Consider the following 17,500-nt stretch of genomic DNA (forward strand, 5'->3'; position numbering starts at 1 on the left):
GTGCATGAGTCTTTTGTGTGTGTGTGTGTGTGTGTGTGAGTGATTGTATGACAGTGCCCACACACACACTGCAATTTTTGTGTTACCATGAGTGTGTGAGTTATGTGTGCGTGTCTTTGCACGTGTGCAACTTTTTCATGTGTGTGCATGAATGATTGTGTTTGTGTGTTTATGTTTGTGTGTGTGTTTGTGTGCGTGTCTATGTTTGTGTGTTTGTGTGCGTGTCTATGTTTGTGTGTGTATGTGTGCGCGCGTATGCCCTTGCTCCAGTGTCACCATTCGATGCCAGAGTTCAGCATGGCAGCAGATCTAGCAGGAGTTATCATCCGCGGTGTCGGCTCGGATCTGCGGAGCCACTCCAGCGGCGGCAGACAGCGGCGGTTCGGGAAGACACTTCCACCGCGCACGGCCCTGCTCTCAATGTGTAACCATCACCATGTAATTACCCTCTCTGTTCGGTCGGCCACTGGCCGCGTGTCACGTCACGCGATAAAACACCAGCCGCCACCGCGCGATACAATTAATACGATTCATTACGGCGCAGAAGAGGAATCGTCCTTTTGTGATACAGTAAAAAAAAAAAAAAGGAAAATAAACCATAAACAATTCAGAAAACACCATTCATTTTTGTCCTTTTTCTTTCTTGGCATTGGAGAACTTCGAAGTGAGTTTTCCAATGCCATCCTCAGATTGAACCCGAAGTTCAATTTTAAGAAGTTTAAAAGAGTTTCTACGAATGATTTACCAGCTGAAATGATTACCACAAAAATGCCAATTGTCAACATCCTGTGTTTCCACGGCCAATGGGCTCACTGGGAACGGCACGCTCTCTGCCTCTGGAAACACATGGTACTGAGAAACCCAAGCACTCCTTCCACCCAACGACTCCTGCAGACGACTACTAACGCACCACACGGTGCATCCTGCCGTACATCACAGCACGGGGGAACGGCTCGGCAGCCAAAAAGCACCATCGACTGCACTCAATGAGCACAAGTGCAGCGACGCCTGCTTCCACAATGACACCAGCCCCGGTGTGCAGAGACGCTGTGCGTGAAATCGCCCAGCGTCTCTGCACAGCCATCCCCCCCCCCCCCCCCCCCCCACGGGCTCACTGCCTGGAAGAGCCCTGACTTCACCCACCCTGATGATCCCATTGAAGAACACGCCAGGGCACCAGGGGGGGTTGTGGCTCCCGACCAACCTCCAACCCTACCTCCAAACAGCAGGCTTCCAGGGCCCGCCGATGAGGCAATGCCCGGGGGGGGGGAAGACCAAGCCACTCGGGATGTGGCAGCTACAGATGTTTGACTGGAGCCATGGGTTTGTGGTGTGCGTCCAACAGAGGAGTTGTGATGAATGCCACTTAGGTACAAGTGGTACGATTTAGGTAACAAAAAACAGTGTAGGGAGTGTAGAGGAGTATCAATTCTCAACAAGGATTTTAATGAAATGATTACATTTAAACATTAAGCTCCACTGGTGAAACCCAACGGGTTTTGATATTTGATATAACGGGTATTGATTAATAAAAAAAAGGCAACTGATCAGTTCATGTGTCCTTAAAGCACCATGAACAGAGAAGATCAGTATGCGACCACAATCCCAAGCCCAGAGAAATCACATCTAAACTGGCACATAAGCTCTCTCTCCATACATAAAATGTATGGAGAGAGCTTATGGAGAGCCGGTACCAGGGCCAGTGGCAGGCCCGAGAGCACCTGCTGTGGGCTGTGTCTCACTGTGAGTCCCTTCCAAACAAACAGTTTATATGGAGGTTAGAACGTGCTTGACAACTACTCAATAAAGCTTAATGTACCTCAAGAAATTGCTAGAATCGTAACATTTTACACCGATGAGGGTTACCATGAGTGAGAACAATGTGCAAAAGCGCAAGATAAATATTAAAAGGGAAACGCATTTAATGCTCTTCAGGCAAAATCGTTCTTTTTTTCTCAATGTTTTTTTCTCAATAAACATTTTCCTGTGCTGTTCGATTCGATGAATGCACTCCCTGTAATGTGAGACAATATGGATAAAAGCTCCCACTCAATAGCACATCAATTAATCATGTAATCTAATATTTGAACCATTTTTTTTTAGCATTCTGCAACCAAAGGTTCCTGTTTTTAACAATCGACAGCGACGCACGGCTCCCCCAGCCTGGCTCAACATCAGCGGGCTGTGGGGTTAGGTCCAGTACCAGACCCAGTACCAGTAGAACCATGGAGGGGGTCAGCTGAGCTACTCTGCCAGGGGACAGGGCCTACTGGCTGGGCAGACAGACCTCTAAGAATAGCCCCCTGCCCTCCGCTGGCCCCTTGCCCCATCAACCGCCAATGTGTGGTCAAGTGAAGACTGTGACAGTTTGAGTGTCTGAGTGGATGATGGCTGTCTGCGTGTGTCTGCTCATGTGTGTGCAAGTGTGTGGATTTGTGTGTGCGTGTTCATGTATGATGCGTGTTTTTTGTCTTTTATATGCGTGTATATATGTGTGAAAATGTGTGTGTGAGGCATGAACAAAGCGCATTATGGAATGTCCCTTTGTAGGGTTTCCTCCGTGTGCTGTGGTGCGCGATATGGTTTTTTGGTTCTGCATTATTACCGAACAAGCTTGTGTGTGTGTGTGTGTGTGTGTGTGTGTGTGTGTGTGTGTGAAAGTAACTCAGAATGTGTGTGAATGTGTGTGTGTGTGTTCGCAAGTATATCAATTAGTGTATGTTTATGTGTCTGCATGGAAGTGAGTTTAAGTATGTGTGTGTGTGTGTATAAGTATGTCTTTGTGTGTGTGTGTGTGTGTGTGTGTGTGTGTGTGTGTGTGTGTGTGTGTGTGTGTGTGTGTGTGTGTGTGAGTGTGTGTGCGCGTGCAAAGGCATCTCTGGCTGGCTTGGCCCCCCCTGACCCCCTCGTCACCACTCATCACTTCCTTCAACCCAGATCAGAGCACCGACCTCTGATGAAGAACCTCATTTTATCATCTTTCTCAAGCTCCACCAAGCCAGGGGGGGAATCCCTCCCCCCATGCTACTCCTTATCAGGCTTTTTGTCCTTCTGGCTGTAAGGGGAGGAGGGGGAAGAGTCCCTGTTGTAGTGGGAGACCCTTAAAAAGGTGCAACATGTTTGATTATTAGTCTGAGACAGGAGTTAACTACAATTATCAACGGAATGTGAAGAATAACGGTTTTGACATAATGTCAAAGACGTCGGTGTATTGTGTTGCTGAGATATTTACGTAATTATGGCCTGTTTGGTATTGTAACACCACTTTGTACGAAGAAGTAGCGCTGCAGAGATTCACCGCAGCGCTGTAGAGATTCAGTCAACGTTAAGACTACTAGATATTTATGGGGTGATGCTTTTGGGGGAGGGGGAAGGGGGAGTGAAGAGGGGCCAAATACCTGGGTGTCCCAATACCTTGGGAGGGACTGTGCATTTCCGTGTGTCTTATAATAGTGGCCAACATCACAACTTTATGGTAATATGCTTCCCCTTATTTTGTGTAGGTCTTTGTTCAAATCGTACACGTTGCAGTTCCAACCGACTGAGTCTCTACACAGTGGCTGCTCTAAAGCCAAATGCTTCAGAAATATACATTATTGCAAACTTGACAAGGATGAATCTCCAGTTTTTAAATATGCTATTTGGTGGATGCTTACAATCCAATACATACATTCTGAGCACAGGTGGCCCCTAGTGGGAATCCAACCTCTAACTCCTGCACTGCTAATACCCTGCTCTAACAGCAGAGCTACAACCAAACGACAAACAGCCAAGACAGAATAAATCCTTCAGAAAGCACCATCGCTGGGATTTCACCAGACCAACCAGGTTGGTCCAATCACCCTTCCAAAACCACACGATGCAGCTTTATTCTACAGGACACCGATATCGCTTTTGAGAAACATAGTTTTGTATCATAGCTCATTTAAACATCCATCATTTCACAATTGTTTCAATAAGAAGCAACATTATTTGATCAAGTAGGATAACAGAATAATTGTAATATCAGAATAATAACCTTTAATTATCAAACACAGTATGCGCACCAGACAGATCAATTATCAGCTTTGTTGATGTGCGTCCTGGGTGAAGCAGTGTTTAAAACTTAGAATGGGAAAATAATAGTGAAGTTGTAAGTTGAATGTTCAAATCACAAAGAATTCCTACATCTTCGTCATACATTGTCACATTTATTTTTGTGTTCACAATCCTGGTCTTCATATTACAGAAAATAAAATATACTTTACACTGTTCAAAGTTGAGACTTGTAAGTGTTTACAGAGTGTTTATATTTCTACTATACACTGACTTTCCAAGGCATATTCATTGACATGAATAATATCGGAAGTACGTCTAAACCAAACAAAATAGTGATTCAGACAGTTGTTCATCACTATGAAATCATTCAAATAGTTTCCACATAGCATAGCAACAAATATCATTTTGTAAAATATATATTCTTTACAATAATCTTCAGTTAAATATCTCTTACTTCTTTTCAGATTATTTCACTAAAGCCTTCGTTTATTGCACTGTTATAATCGTTAAGGTCAGAGATACGAGGGACTTCATTAACGGGACCTAAATCACTGAAAGCCAAGCCCAGAGACCGCAGCCAACGCAGGCTGCTGTCCGACTGCCGTTTCCCGTCACTACCAACTGACACCATCACGTGACACCAATTTGACCAGAAAACACCAGCTGCACTAGCCAGTGTTTGGCCAGCGGGGGGGGGTCCTATTCCAGTGGTTCTACTTAACCGTCGCTCTTCGAGAAAACTACTTTTCGGAGCCCTTAGGAGGCGTGCGAGTGACACTTCCATGTCACCTAAGCATAGTGACTCATAGTGCAGGTGATAAACGTGAAGCTAGTGAAGCTAAACTAACTGCTCTGAACAGAGCGTGTAGCAGCGCGGTGGAGGCGATCTCAACACGCCCCCCCCCCCCCCACCCCCCCGGTCTATCCCGCAGGCGTGGCTCCGCCCCCCCCTCTCCCCCCCGACCTCCACCCCCACCCCCACCCCCACCTCCACCTCCACCTCCCGCTACGACGCCAGCAGCTTGGCGGCGTACAGCAGCGCCCCGCCGAGGCCGGCGGCGGTGGCCATGGCGACCACGCGGACCAGCAGGAACTCCATGGAGTCCTCCAGCTTGGTGTGCAGCCGCAGCACCTGGCGGTGGGTGTCCTCGCGGCAGCCCGAGTTCTCGATCACGTGCTTGGCCAGCCCGCGCTTCTCGTTCAGGGGCATCTGGGCGGCCACGCGCCCCTCCGCCTGCTCCGGGTCCAGGCCGTCGCGCTGCATGAGGCGGGACAACTGCGTGGCCGGGTCGCTGGAGCAGGGGGGGGGGGCACAGGAGGGGGAGGGGAGGACGACGGAAGGTTAGGGTAGACGTGGTCTTGGGGGCCGAGTGAGGACGATCCAGATGTTCGGGGTTAGTGTGTCACAATGTTTATCAGTCGGTAGCTTTGGCCACGCACTGCGGGGGGGGGGGAGGAATTGAGTTCCATTCATGGGCATGTTCCTGAGTGGTTCTTGAGAAGTCCATCCAGTCAATGAGGTGACGCTCTTGACGTCGTTGGAGGGAAAGCAAACACAACACTTCTCCCCCAAGAAAAGCGTTCCGTGCAGATTTCTGCACTTTGTTATTCCATGCATCACTTTCTAGCAGTTTTTGATTGCTACACTTTCCTTGGGCGCCGTCATTATTTCAAAATTCTGCGAGCTCCTTGCTTCATCGTGATCTGAAACTCCCTGTCTCGAGCACTGATTGGTCCCATCATTTTGTAATAAGAAGATGGAGCAATTAAAACTGTTTTATTTGATATAGACTGAATAACGATGTTAACAGAACAGAAATGTGCACGGAAGACTTAGGCCCTGTCCCATTTCTCCCCCCCCTTAAAACTTCCACTTGGTTTGGAGGGCCCTCAACAGTAAATCTTCCACTTCGTTTTAAGCCTGCAGCCTCGGACCTCACTACGTTTTGAGGGTTGATTATAAGGGCAAAATAGCACTCCCCCCTTAGCTCCCTACAGTAATGGGACACCCTACCCCTACACGAGAACGTGCAAAAATCTAGGGTTAGGGCAAAAATCTAGGGTTAGGGGAGGTATTGGGACGGGGCCTTTCTTTCCCCTGGATTCTGTGAAGTATAGGACAGCACCGGTGGTAGGAATTACAAATAAAAGTAGTAGGAGCTACAACTACTGTCATGTGATCAAAGGGAATGTAAAGTAGTCTGATGTAAGCTAATGTTGCACAACGTACAGCACCTTTGAATAGCGTGACGAAGTGACGATCTTACCAGTAGACCACCACGGTGTGGTTGAGGAACTGCGTGAGCCGACGGGTCTCAAAGAGCAGGGGGACGTCCAGAACCACGTAGCGATAGCCTGAGCAGATCAAAGGAGAGCGAACGGGAGCGGGCAGGAGAACAAACCGCAAGATGACGAGAGAGGCATCAAACCAACGTTCTAAACAAAATAAGCAGTACATGTTTTGCTATTCAACATGAAACATGGGGAAGCAGGATTTAGTTACTATGCAACAAATAGCTGGAATAAACTCCCTGAGGATTTAAGACTTGCCCCAACTCTGACAGCTTTTAAAACAAGACTGAAGACTTTTATGTTTGCTTTAGCTTTCTGCTAAATCTTAAATCTACAATGCTTCTATTTTTTATTTTATTAGTAACTTTGCCTTTATTTTCTCACTTTCTAAAATGCATTTTTATTAACTCTGCCTTTCTAAAATGTTTTTTTTTTTTAACTTTGCCTTTATTTTCTATCTATTTTACTTTTTACTTATCTATTATTTTATTTTATTGTATGACAATGTTTATATGTGAAGCACTTTGAGTCTGCCTTGTGTATGAAAAGTGCTATATAAATAAAGTTGCCTTGCCTTGCCTTGCCTTGCCTATTCAAACCATTTCGACACCCATTTGTAGCAAAACTGTGGCAGAGGAATTGTATCTCTGTTATAAACGGTTGCCGGACGCAACATTCCAGCGTTGGCCAACTTTTACTTCGCAGCAGCACACCTCTCAGGAAGTAGAAGACGATCTGCTTGAGCATCGCTCTGTGGATCTCCGGGTGGGTGATGGAGTTCAGCAGCTTCCTCTTCTCGGCGTCGGCGAAGATGATCTGACCGAGCTTCTCCCGGTCGATCTCGCCGCTCTCCAGCAGCACCTCGGGTCCGAAATGGCGGACGATGCGGTGGTAGGCGGCGCTGTGGCGCTCCACCACTGGGTCACGCAATACAACACACAAGCACAGGAAGGAATGACAACACTGCTTCACTGGTGTGGTAATGCTTTTACCATGTTGGGCGGAAGGCTATGTGTTGTTGTACAATGATACTGTGGCATTACTGTTACGTCGTCATATAATGATGCTGTATTATGTTATGTTGTTGGTGTTACTGTTATGGACTGCCACTATTATGGATCAAAAAAGTTAAAAAAAATACGGCAAGAGCCATACAAAGCCCAGAGTGGATAACACATAGAAGCGAGCACTTGTTCCAACTTGGTCCTCTATATAGTAGCATACAGTATTAGAATTCATCATTGGGTCATGTTGTTGGATTTATTCAAGAAACTTCACATGAAGAAGTCAATTATGAAACAGACTCAAGACATGAATCCTTCGAAAGTTAGTTGGCATTAATCCTTTTTTCTTTAGCAGAGATTCAAGACAAATCTACAATGCTTTTCTTTCCCTGTCCAGATACAAATTTTCCCACACTATGAATTGATCAGCAGTATCAGATCAGAGCTTTGTGCTTCAGAATGGATAACAATGGGAGAGAGGGGTGTATGATGGAGGAGAGAGTGAGGGGCGAGAGAGAGGGATGGGTAGCAGTGGAAAGGGGGATAAAGGCAGCACAGTACTGCTCTATGGATCAGAAGGACCCACCACTCCTGGCCACCAGGTCTGCGTCTATGATGGGGCAGCCCAGCTCCCGGAGCATGGCGGAGACGGTGCTTTTCCCCGAGGAGATGCCACCCGTCAGGCCCACCAGGAACATGATCCTGGGGGTCAGAGAGACGGTCGTAGAGACATGTAAACATCCATGAAGTTCAAGATTTGTGTGTTTGCATGTTTTATGAAAGCCTCAATCGTCTATGCTGTACAAGGAATGATGTCGAAAAATAACATAGTAAAATGGCCAAATTCAAGAAAATGTAGAATTCTTTAGAAGAAACAAACATTTATAATGAAATGTTTAGAAGGAACCACACATTGCAAACTGATGACGGAAATAACAGGATGTAAAACTTTTCGATTTTCGCAGAATTATCACTGTCATTTTTATGTAGTAGCATGAACACATGCACAAGTTCTGGTAAAATAACTAAACTTAACATCAAGTCATAGTAGAGAAAACAACATCTATACATTTCCCACTAGAGACGAGATTCCACAAACTATAAACTATGTTAACACGCCCTCTGCTGGAACCACCGGACAACACATTATAACTAATTCACTGAAGCCATAATGTCAATCAGGTCAACAGATAAATATATACTACAATGCACTGATTTTCAGCAAACCATTTCATTTAAATAAAAATAAATAAAATATTCTGTTGAGTCATTGCTTTGTAAACGATAATGACGCAGTTGTAAGCGAATAAGAGGACGTTGCGACCTCTACTTTCCCAAAAATCAACGTTTGTCATGTATGAGCAACTTAGTGACAATCAGCAAATGAACCTTACATCACGTTGAACATGTAACGCTTAAGGCTAAAGAGAAACAATTGTCAAACGTTGATTTTTGTGAAACTAAAGGCATGTCGATACAAATAGTATGAACCAAAATGTCAGTAGAAGTGCAATATTGGTGAGTTTACTGCAATAAGATGAGATACAGAGGAGACCTATTTTTAATGAATGAGCACTAAAGCGAGAGGTCGTCGTCGCTGGTAATAATGACGTATTTCTGCACCTTATACAACGTGGGAATGTCCGGAATTCTGTTGATATAAGCGAAATCCGTGTAGACCCAGTAGTAAAGGGATGATAGTCACTTTAAAATATTAACATAAAGTAATAGGCTAAATAGGTACAAATTGTTCAAGTCAACAAGACTATTTTTAAGACAACTACTGTCGTCCTCTCTACCACCAAAGACGTAAAATGGATATTATGCGTTAAGACAAAACTGAACACATGTCAAGGTATTAATTATATTTAAAAAACAAAACTATAAACTGTAACGTTAATGATAAACAACATAACGAAACTACTTGCGAACAGCCAAATTGCTCGGATTGACGGGTGCATCGGTAAAAAGCTTCCGTCCTTTTCTGGTAGGTCCTAGCAGGAGTCGACTATGGTTCCTATCATTTGTTCTAAAAAAAAAATCTGCCCGAACGTATAATAAAGTAATAAATCGGAAATAAATACAGTGAAAATCACTGTCCAAATTTTTCTTTTAAAACAACAAATGCGTTTATTTTTTTACAAATACACATATTTTGAAATTGATATACAATACAATGGTGTTGCATATCACAGTAAAGGATAATCAAAATATCAGCTTTGTACATTTTAATTCATAGTTTTGTCGTGGAAGGTTGTGCTGAATCATGGAACTGTTTGGATCTCTTGCCCTTGTGGACCGCTTCTTCCCCGTTCTCCCCGTCATCGCGCTCCAGACGACCTCTCTTCACAAAGTGTTCGATTCTGGCCTCCAGGCTTTCACAGCACGGTCGCTCTAGCAGCGGCTTGTAGTTCTTCTGTCTGGAACCTTCCACCAGCCAGCAGCTCTTAGACGACACAGCGCCTGGGGAAGGAGACGGAATGGTCCAATAATGAATATCATACGTTAGTATTGTTGGGACTACTGTAGATCATATAGTAGGACCATCTAATCTCTTAAAAAAAACCCATCTAACCAAATCTAGATCTAACTTCACAGTCTTGTAATGAATCTTAAAAGGCACAAAATATTAATACATACATTATACATATACACTGGCCTCATGAGAGAGTTAAAGATACCAGGAACAATCAGCGCTGGGGAGAGGGCGTTTCAGTTCATGACGAACAAGGAGCGCCGCAGTATGTTAGTAACAAAGAACACTTGCGTTACAGTGTGTGTATTCTCACACTCACACACACACACACACACACACACACACACACACACACACACACACACACACACACACACACACACACACACACACACACACACACAGTCCTAGCTAATTGTCTCATTGGCGGGCTAAATTCTCTGGACAGGCCAAGCAGAGAAAGGGGTGGAAAAAAGAGGTAAAGAGGTAACCTGGCCCCATATGACGACATATTGAGCCAGATCCCAAATCGGAGCGTTTGAACTTTCATTTTTTTTTTTTCAAAGGTGGAGCAAGATACCTACTGCTCGTTTTACACCTAACGCAATTTTTAGCTACTGGGGGACCATAGGCAGGCTAGGGGAACTCATATTAATGTTAGAAAACCTCATAAAGTGAAAATTTTCATGCAAATGGGACCTTTAAAAGATTAACAGAAATCTGCATTCAAGGTTTTGAATGAAGACACACAAAGCTTCAGCTTGCATCGGCGATTCACACGCATCACGTAAATCATATTCAATCGTAAATTGCGTGGAAAAAAGTGCAGGAAGGGAACCGTACCCATGGCCTCCAGGCCGCGGAGCATCCCGCGGTAGACGTGCGTCTCCACGGCACTCCGACTCCACTGCTGCTGCAGCGTGGCGCTGGCGCAGTGAATCTCCTCGCCGCCGCCCTGCCAGGCCAGGCCCGGGAAGTCACAGCTGTACAGCACCAGGGGGAAGTCCACCGCCATGCTGGGGAGGGCACAGCAACACACCAGCATGGAGATCAGCGGGAAAACAAGCCCCCACCCGAGACATTAGCCGTTTCTCAATTCGCGTTCTCGTGTGTACTCGTGTACTTGCGTTCTCGGTAAACGTCATCAGTGGTAGCCCCAAGCACTGTTCCAATTCCAAGTACGCGAGTACGCGAGTACTGTCGTAAAACCCGTGTGTGTTCTCGATGCGTTCTCGATGAGGCCGTTCCACCGAGGATGCATCGGAGGTGACTCGTGTGGACTTGGGACCATTAAATATCCCAGAATGCATCATCGAGTCCGCTGCTGTTCCAATTGCAGAGTGCGTACTCGCGTTCTCGGAAGTCTGTACTTGAAAGTCCGGACTTGCCAAGTACGTACTTCCAAGTCCGCGAGTACGTAGTCCGCGTACTTGGTATTGAGAAACAGCTATTGCTTCCTCTGAAGCCAGAGCAGGCTGCAGAACATAACATAACAATATATATTATCCTCTAACCCAGTGAACTGTGGGGTAGAAGCAGGGGACCAATAAGATCATGTGATGGCCACAATCCCATTACAAACTACATTTGAATGGCTACATGCAGTGTATGTTTCATGTAGGGGTTGTCCTCGACTACGAGTATGCATAGTCGAGGTCCGATTCATCAGGCCAGACCCATCATCGACTGCTGTTCAAATCATTGATCATAGGTATTTTAATATATGCGGCTCAATGACGCCCAATCTTTGGAGGCTTTGACGTGGTTTAAACATGAGAATAATCCATTGCCATCTCAGGTTTTCCCACAGTGGTCTGTAGGCGAGGTGCAGCTGCCTATACCAACAATATACCGTAATTAATATAATACATCTATGAAATCAAACTGTGGACGGTCTGTGGAGACGGAGAGCTCCGTTCTGTCTAATTGAGCAAGGTATTCAGAATGTAGAAGCATTTGACTGATTACTAATTTAAAATACATACAATTATTTTCCACAGACTGAACAAATGCAGCACTATACAATTTAGCAGAACGCAAAGATGCATTACAGAGTACTGAAGGATGGAATCATTATCCCCAGCACTGGGGGTATGATATGACAGCTGCTTTTGATACAGTTTGCATCATCTTTAATGGTTTAGAAATGAAGAAAACCTGGTCATTCTCCCACCCCCACAAAGAAAACATTGTATAACTTGTAGACTTTCCCTTCTAGAAGCCAGGCAATGCTGTGGTATCCCTCATTTAGCACACCCATTACCCAAATGATACATCCCACTGTTACACAGACAATTATCACACCACAACGATTCAACTATTAAAGACGACGTAGGCTAAATGTGTTTCAACGAGGATTCACCCCTCGTTTCATGTCATAAGTATCTTTGAAACCTGAAAAGGGGAATGCTGAATTGATTAACAATATATATAGTGAACTGTTAATTAACTTGAGATAAAAAGGTGACAATATATTACTTATTTTACTGCAAATAATATTTAGTGGGTCCTGGGCCAAAATTAACTCCATAGGTGGGTAAGCTAGGACTACCTGTACTGGGGTTTCCGCGGGTTACTGGAGACGTCCAATAGCTGGTTGATGATCTCTGGGCTCTCCAGTTTCTGACCAATCAGGAGCAGCAGAGCCATCATGCAGCGCACCTGTTGGGCGGGGACAAGGTGACTGACAGTAGTTCACAGGGGCCTGCCCATTCCTTCTGGAGGTGTTCTAATAAAGCAGTTTGAGCTACTAGGTCTGTATGAATGTAATAAATTAACTTGGTTGCAATAATTATTGTTAGTAGTAGCACTTCACAATCAGTGTACAAACATTACATTTCGATAAAACGTATACATGAACATTTGACGCACAACGGTGTACATACAAATGTACACGGACCGGAGAAGGCAACATCAATATTTACTATATTGTCATTTAGCAGAAGCAAAAATGACTTGCAATGGGACTTGCAACTTGGACACATGTCATTAAGAAACAGGGAGCGGGTAGGGAGTCAAACACCCTCAATACAACGTTAACCTTCCCTTCTTTATACTCTTGATAACTTATACCTTGATACATTTTAAACATGATATTGTTTATTTGGTTTATTTGTTATTATTAATCATTCATAATGAAGTATAATAAATTCCCGTTGTCGCGTGGTGCGTTGATACCTGGTGATAAAGGAACGCCAGTCCTTTGATCTCGAAAATGAAGAGGTCATAGGGGTCTTCAGGGTTGCCGGTGGCGTGCTCTTCGAAAGGCCTGATGGTTGTGGCGAGGATGGTCCTCTGAAACTGCAACACGCCATTTCCCACGTCCATCTTGCACACGTTCCGGAAGTCGTGTGTCCCCACATACCTGCCGAGATGGAAGCCGTTCAAAATGCATGGCCGTGTGGAGGGTCATAACATCACATTAGGACCTCTGTCGTAAAGACTGAACACTTCCAAAGAACAAATTTAGAAATGACTCAGCGTAATTATACGTTATAATAGTATATATATATAAATAGTAAATATATAAATAGTGATGCTGTTCCTTTCTGTGTACAGGAAGGCACCAACTCCGCCTACACTGCCGATAAAGGTCCACACTTCTATGTATTATAAATACTGAGCAGTGTTCTGATCCATCGCTTTCTACAGTATGGTGGTAGTTTGACAACATAATTGTTGAGCCTTTTTAACACTGTTTTAAATCATGAATGTGATTCATTTTAGGATAATACCCTATACTAGCTTAACAACCTGGTAAGCAGAATGGTTTCGGTTGCCAGATTCACTCCCTTTTAACGCGTGCCCGTGCTGGAGACTCTGCCCACCTCTGTGCCGCTTCTGCCATCAGCCCAACATCCAGCGCGCCGCGGGGGAAGTAGTAGCGGTACGTGCGCGACTGGCAGTCAAAGCGTGCGCTGAATCCGTCGGCCGCCGGGGCCCAGTCCAGCACACGTATGTCCTGCGGCAGAACGCGGTTCAGCATCTTCAGGTACTCGAGCTCCGTCTCGGCAGGGCCGCTGGCCTTGGCGGGGGTCCCGGTCTTGGGGGTGGTCCCGCTGGGCGTCTTGTCCGGGAGCGTGACACCCAACCCAGGGCTGAACAGGGAGGAGCGCAGGTCTATTGTGATCACCTGCAAGGGGAGATGTACGTTGAAGTCAACTGAACCATCCACCAGACGTCTGCACTGTGGGGGTTGGCGTGTGGTAAAGGTTCAGGCTACGCTGTGATACGCTCACAAACACTAGAGTGCTAAAGGTGCTACACTAATTAAATGACCTATTATTATTTCCTATGGCCACAGAAATAGAGGACAAATAAAAGCAGAGTTCTAATAATCACTGGGTATTAGGTCAATGTCCTCGTGTGATACCGAAAATATCATCATACTTAATAATTAAATAATAATTATAGCAATCTTTGAAAGATGAAGACATTCTTGAGCAAGATGCCCTCTAACCCCCAATATGCACTTTAACATGTGTCTTAAAAGGACAACCGCTATTTTGCCTTGGATAAAAGTGGCTGCTTAATAACTAAATAGTAGATGGTAGGATCATCAGGTTATTGAGTCCAACATAAGAGTATGACTATATACGGTTTATTACCATAATCAAGCTATTTCAGACTCTCAGGAATAGAACCTTGCCCTACAACATCCTAATGAAGCCCGTTGTGTTACCATCCACCCCCCAGACGCCCTAGTGGACCCTGACCTGGGAGAAGGCGCTGACGCCCTTGTCGGTGCGACCACAGCGGTGGTAGTTGGAGGTCTGGCGGTCCTGAATCAGCCGTGTCTTCAGCAGCGCCTCGAACAGCCTGGCCTCCACCGTTTTGTCAGTATTCTCCTGGACGGCGAAGCCCTGGTACTCCCACCCGAGGTAGGCGATCCTCAGTGCCACATGACGCCGAGGATGGGAGGAGAAGTCAAACGGACGTTGTTTGCTGTGTTTTTTGGTCTTTTTACTGCTGATAGCAACACCGGGGTTGGACTTGGTCTGACCGTCCATCGTATCCGGTGTGGTCTTCTTATTCACGTCATCTTCTTCTCTGAGCCCATTATTCAGTCTGAGCTGATTCTTCAATCTCTCCACCTCCTCCTCCAGATCTTTAACTCTCTGGAGCAGCTCGTCCGACATTGTGCCTGCAAGGGACAGAAATGGGAAAGCGCAATGAGCCACCTATGATCAACATGGGGTATATATGTTGCTTAATTTACTTGTTTGCCTTTGCATTTCCCTCAAGTGAATTAACCAGAATATTGAACTCAATTAAACTTATGTCAGGTACGCATAAGTCAGCAGACTGATGCGGATCAGACTTAAGTGTTTAATTTAGATTTGTATGATTGCATTTTATCAGAACTTTGTACGAGACACATTAATAGATTCACATTACCTTTTATTTAAAGGGAAAATACTGGAAAAAGTCAAGCTCTCGTGGATCCCTAAAGAGTGTAAAACGTCTGCGAAGGCATGTCTACTGCTGCTAGCATGCCGCTGCACTCCAGTGGTCGGACAGAGATCAAGAGCGGATCTACTTCCGGTAGAAAGTGCTGGGAATAGTAGTTTAAAAAAACAAACCCGCTCTTATGCCTACAAATCAAACATAGATTGAACAAGAAGTAGTAGAAGTAGTAGACCTACTTTAAATAGTTTTGGTCATACTAGTATTAGAAGTAATAGTAGTGTAGTTTAATAGTAGAAGTTGTTTTTAATTCCAGTTGTACTATTTGAATATGGAAGCAGTAGTAGGCCTATCAGTAGTAGTAGTAGTAGTAGTAGTAGCAGTAGCCTAGTTGTTGTTATTGTAGGCATTTACTATTAGTAAGCTATTAGCCTACTAAAGTAGTTTAGTACAAGTACAAGTTGTTATAGAAGCATCAATAGTATTAGTAGCTGCAACAGTACTAGTAGCCTAGTAATAGTCATATTAATAGCATTAATAGACAACTTTTTTCTAATAAAAGCAGCTAACTAAATTATATTAATTATAACTGGACTTGGTAACAACCAAACTCAACCGTATTATTAAGAGATTTTAATTGTTGTTTAACTAGGCTGACATAGCCTACTATTGCAGAAAGTCATTAGGCTGGATTAAAACTAGGCTACTTAAATTATATAACTAAATTACAACATGAAAACCAGGAACTCTTTGGCACAAACTTATGATTTTTCTTATTTGATTTCCAGACATCCGACTTCCAGACTCTTAACAAGGAGGGAAGAATCGTAGGTCACTTCTAAAAATGCTGTTGGCGTTCTTAATAAAATAACTAAATTATCAGCACGGTGGAAACAGAAAGCGAGAAAACAGACCGGTATCTGCCGGAGGCCTTTCCTTAAAGTTAAATGTCATTTAAACATAAAAAAGACAAGCCAAAGTAATTTGGGAGTCTGTTATCGGAAGTTTATCTCAGCAACGTGGAGAACAACGGAGCAGGCAGCCAGTCGCAATATGACGATAGTGAAAGCCCAGGAACCTGCAGGGCAATACAATAAATGTCACAGTGGTGTGTGTGTGTGTGTGTGTGCATTTGTGTGTGTGTGTTATTTGTGTGTTTGAGAGAGACATTATGACACATTGATAGATGAACAACTTTACAATTACAAATGTTGTAAGGTTGAAAGAACGTCACAATGTGAAGGTTGTTTTCCATTGTGGGCAGATTAATAAAAACATAACCTTTTATTCATTTTAATAAATTACAAGAAGTGACTTGTGACATGTATGAAAGGTTAGGCCTACTGTGGCTTCATCAATTCAAATCCACCTGTATCTTTTATATTGATCTGTAAATATGTAATGACATGTTGTTTCCTGAAATCATTGTTTCAGGAAAATACTTACAGCCTCTCTGTCATGTCCTTGTTGAATATAATCCAACCAAACCAGGGGGACCAACAACAATCTGTTATATGATCATTTTCCTTGATTGGTTAAAATAATTCACATAATTCACAATATGAGATGGGCCAAAGCAGTTGTAGTAATTCATGTTTTACGACAGAAGGTGCTGTCCCCCTCCTCTGGTCTGACAGTGTGTGGAAGCCGTCTGTTCCCACCTTATCCTCCCTCCTCTTCTCGACTTTTGTCCTTTCTCCTCCTCCTGTCTCCTACACCTGTCTACCCCTCCTCATCCTCCTCTCCTCACTTCAACCCATCTCCCTCTCTTCTTCTGTTTCTCCTGCTTTCTCCTGTTACGACTGTGGTCGTAGTTTTTGTATTCTGTTGTGTTTGTGTGTGTGGCTTTTTGTGTTTCTCTTCAATCTCCTATGTAAATAGGAACGTGCCCTTCCCGGGCTGGGATTGGTCCACTCATTTCGGCCGGGGACGGTGATTGGCCGAGGCAGGAAATCCCCACAGGAATAAAAGGAGTCAAGATGGCCACCGTGGAACAAGCCAGCACTTCCATCCTCCTCCTCTCCCAACAAGCCACACGTGTTCTGAAGTCCTGTATTTTAGTTTAGAAGTTTCTGTTTAAATAGTAGGGGTGGACTGCCATTTCAGTTTGTATTGTTTCCTCCTGTTTTATTAGGAAGGGAGCTGAGTTGATTGTCATTTGTTTTCTTAGGTTAGAGTCTCTTTTGTTTCAGATAGGAAAGTTTTGGGCCCAACCTGAAGCCTACCTTAGTTACATTGATAATGTTTTGTGAATAAATTCTGTATTCAGTTAAAACTGAATAAC

At 44.3% G+C, this 17,500-nt stretch overlaps 2 protein-coding genes across 2 annotated transcripts; both read right to left on the reverse strand.

Moving 5' to 3' along the window:
• Positions 1–5,031: 5,031 nt before the first annotated feature.
• On the reverse strand, positions 5,032–9,282 carry dcakd (dephospho-CoA kinase domain containing). The gene is made up of 5 exons (XM_084485351.1): positions 8,958–9,282; positions 7,921–8,036; positions 7,044–7,247; positions 6,306–6,393; positions 5,032–5,330 (listed from the first exon to the last, which is right to left on the reverse strand). Exons 2-5 carry the CDS (start codon positions 8,030–8,032, stop codon positions 5,045–5,047), a joined length of 690 nt encoding a protein of 229 aa, XP_084341477.1. The 5' UTR covers positions 8,033–8,036; positions 8,958–9,282; the 3' UTR covers positions 5,032–5,044.
• A 177-nt stretch (positions 9,283–9,459) lies between these two features.
• On the reverse strand, positions 9,460–15,319 carry pus3 (pseudouridylate synthase 3). Its single transcript, XM_084486053.1, has 7 exons — positions 15,208–15,319; positions 14,526–14,953; positions 13,638–13,942; positions 12,988–13,174; positions 12,362–12,471; positions 10,654–10,826; positions 9,460–9,797 (listed from the first exon to the last, which is right to left on the reverse strand). Exons 2-7 carry the CDS (start codon positions 14,946–14,948, stop codon positions 9,568–9,570), a joined length of 1,428 nt encoding a protein of 475 aa, XP_084342179.1. The 5' UTR covers positions 14,949–14,953; positions 15,208–15,319; the 3' UTR covers positions 9,460–9,567.
• Positions 15,320–17,500: the final 2,181 nt, after the last annotated feature.

The sequence above is a fragment of the Micromesistius poutassou genome (assembly GCF_964030765.1).
Source record: "Micromesistius poutassou genome assembly, chromosome: 21".
NCBI classification, from domain to species: Eukaryota; Metazoa; Chordata; class Actinopteri; order Gadiformes; family Gadidae; genus Micromesistius; species Micromesistius poutassou.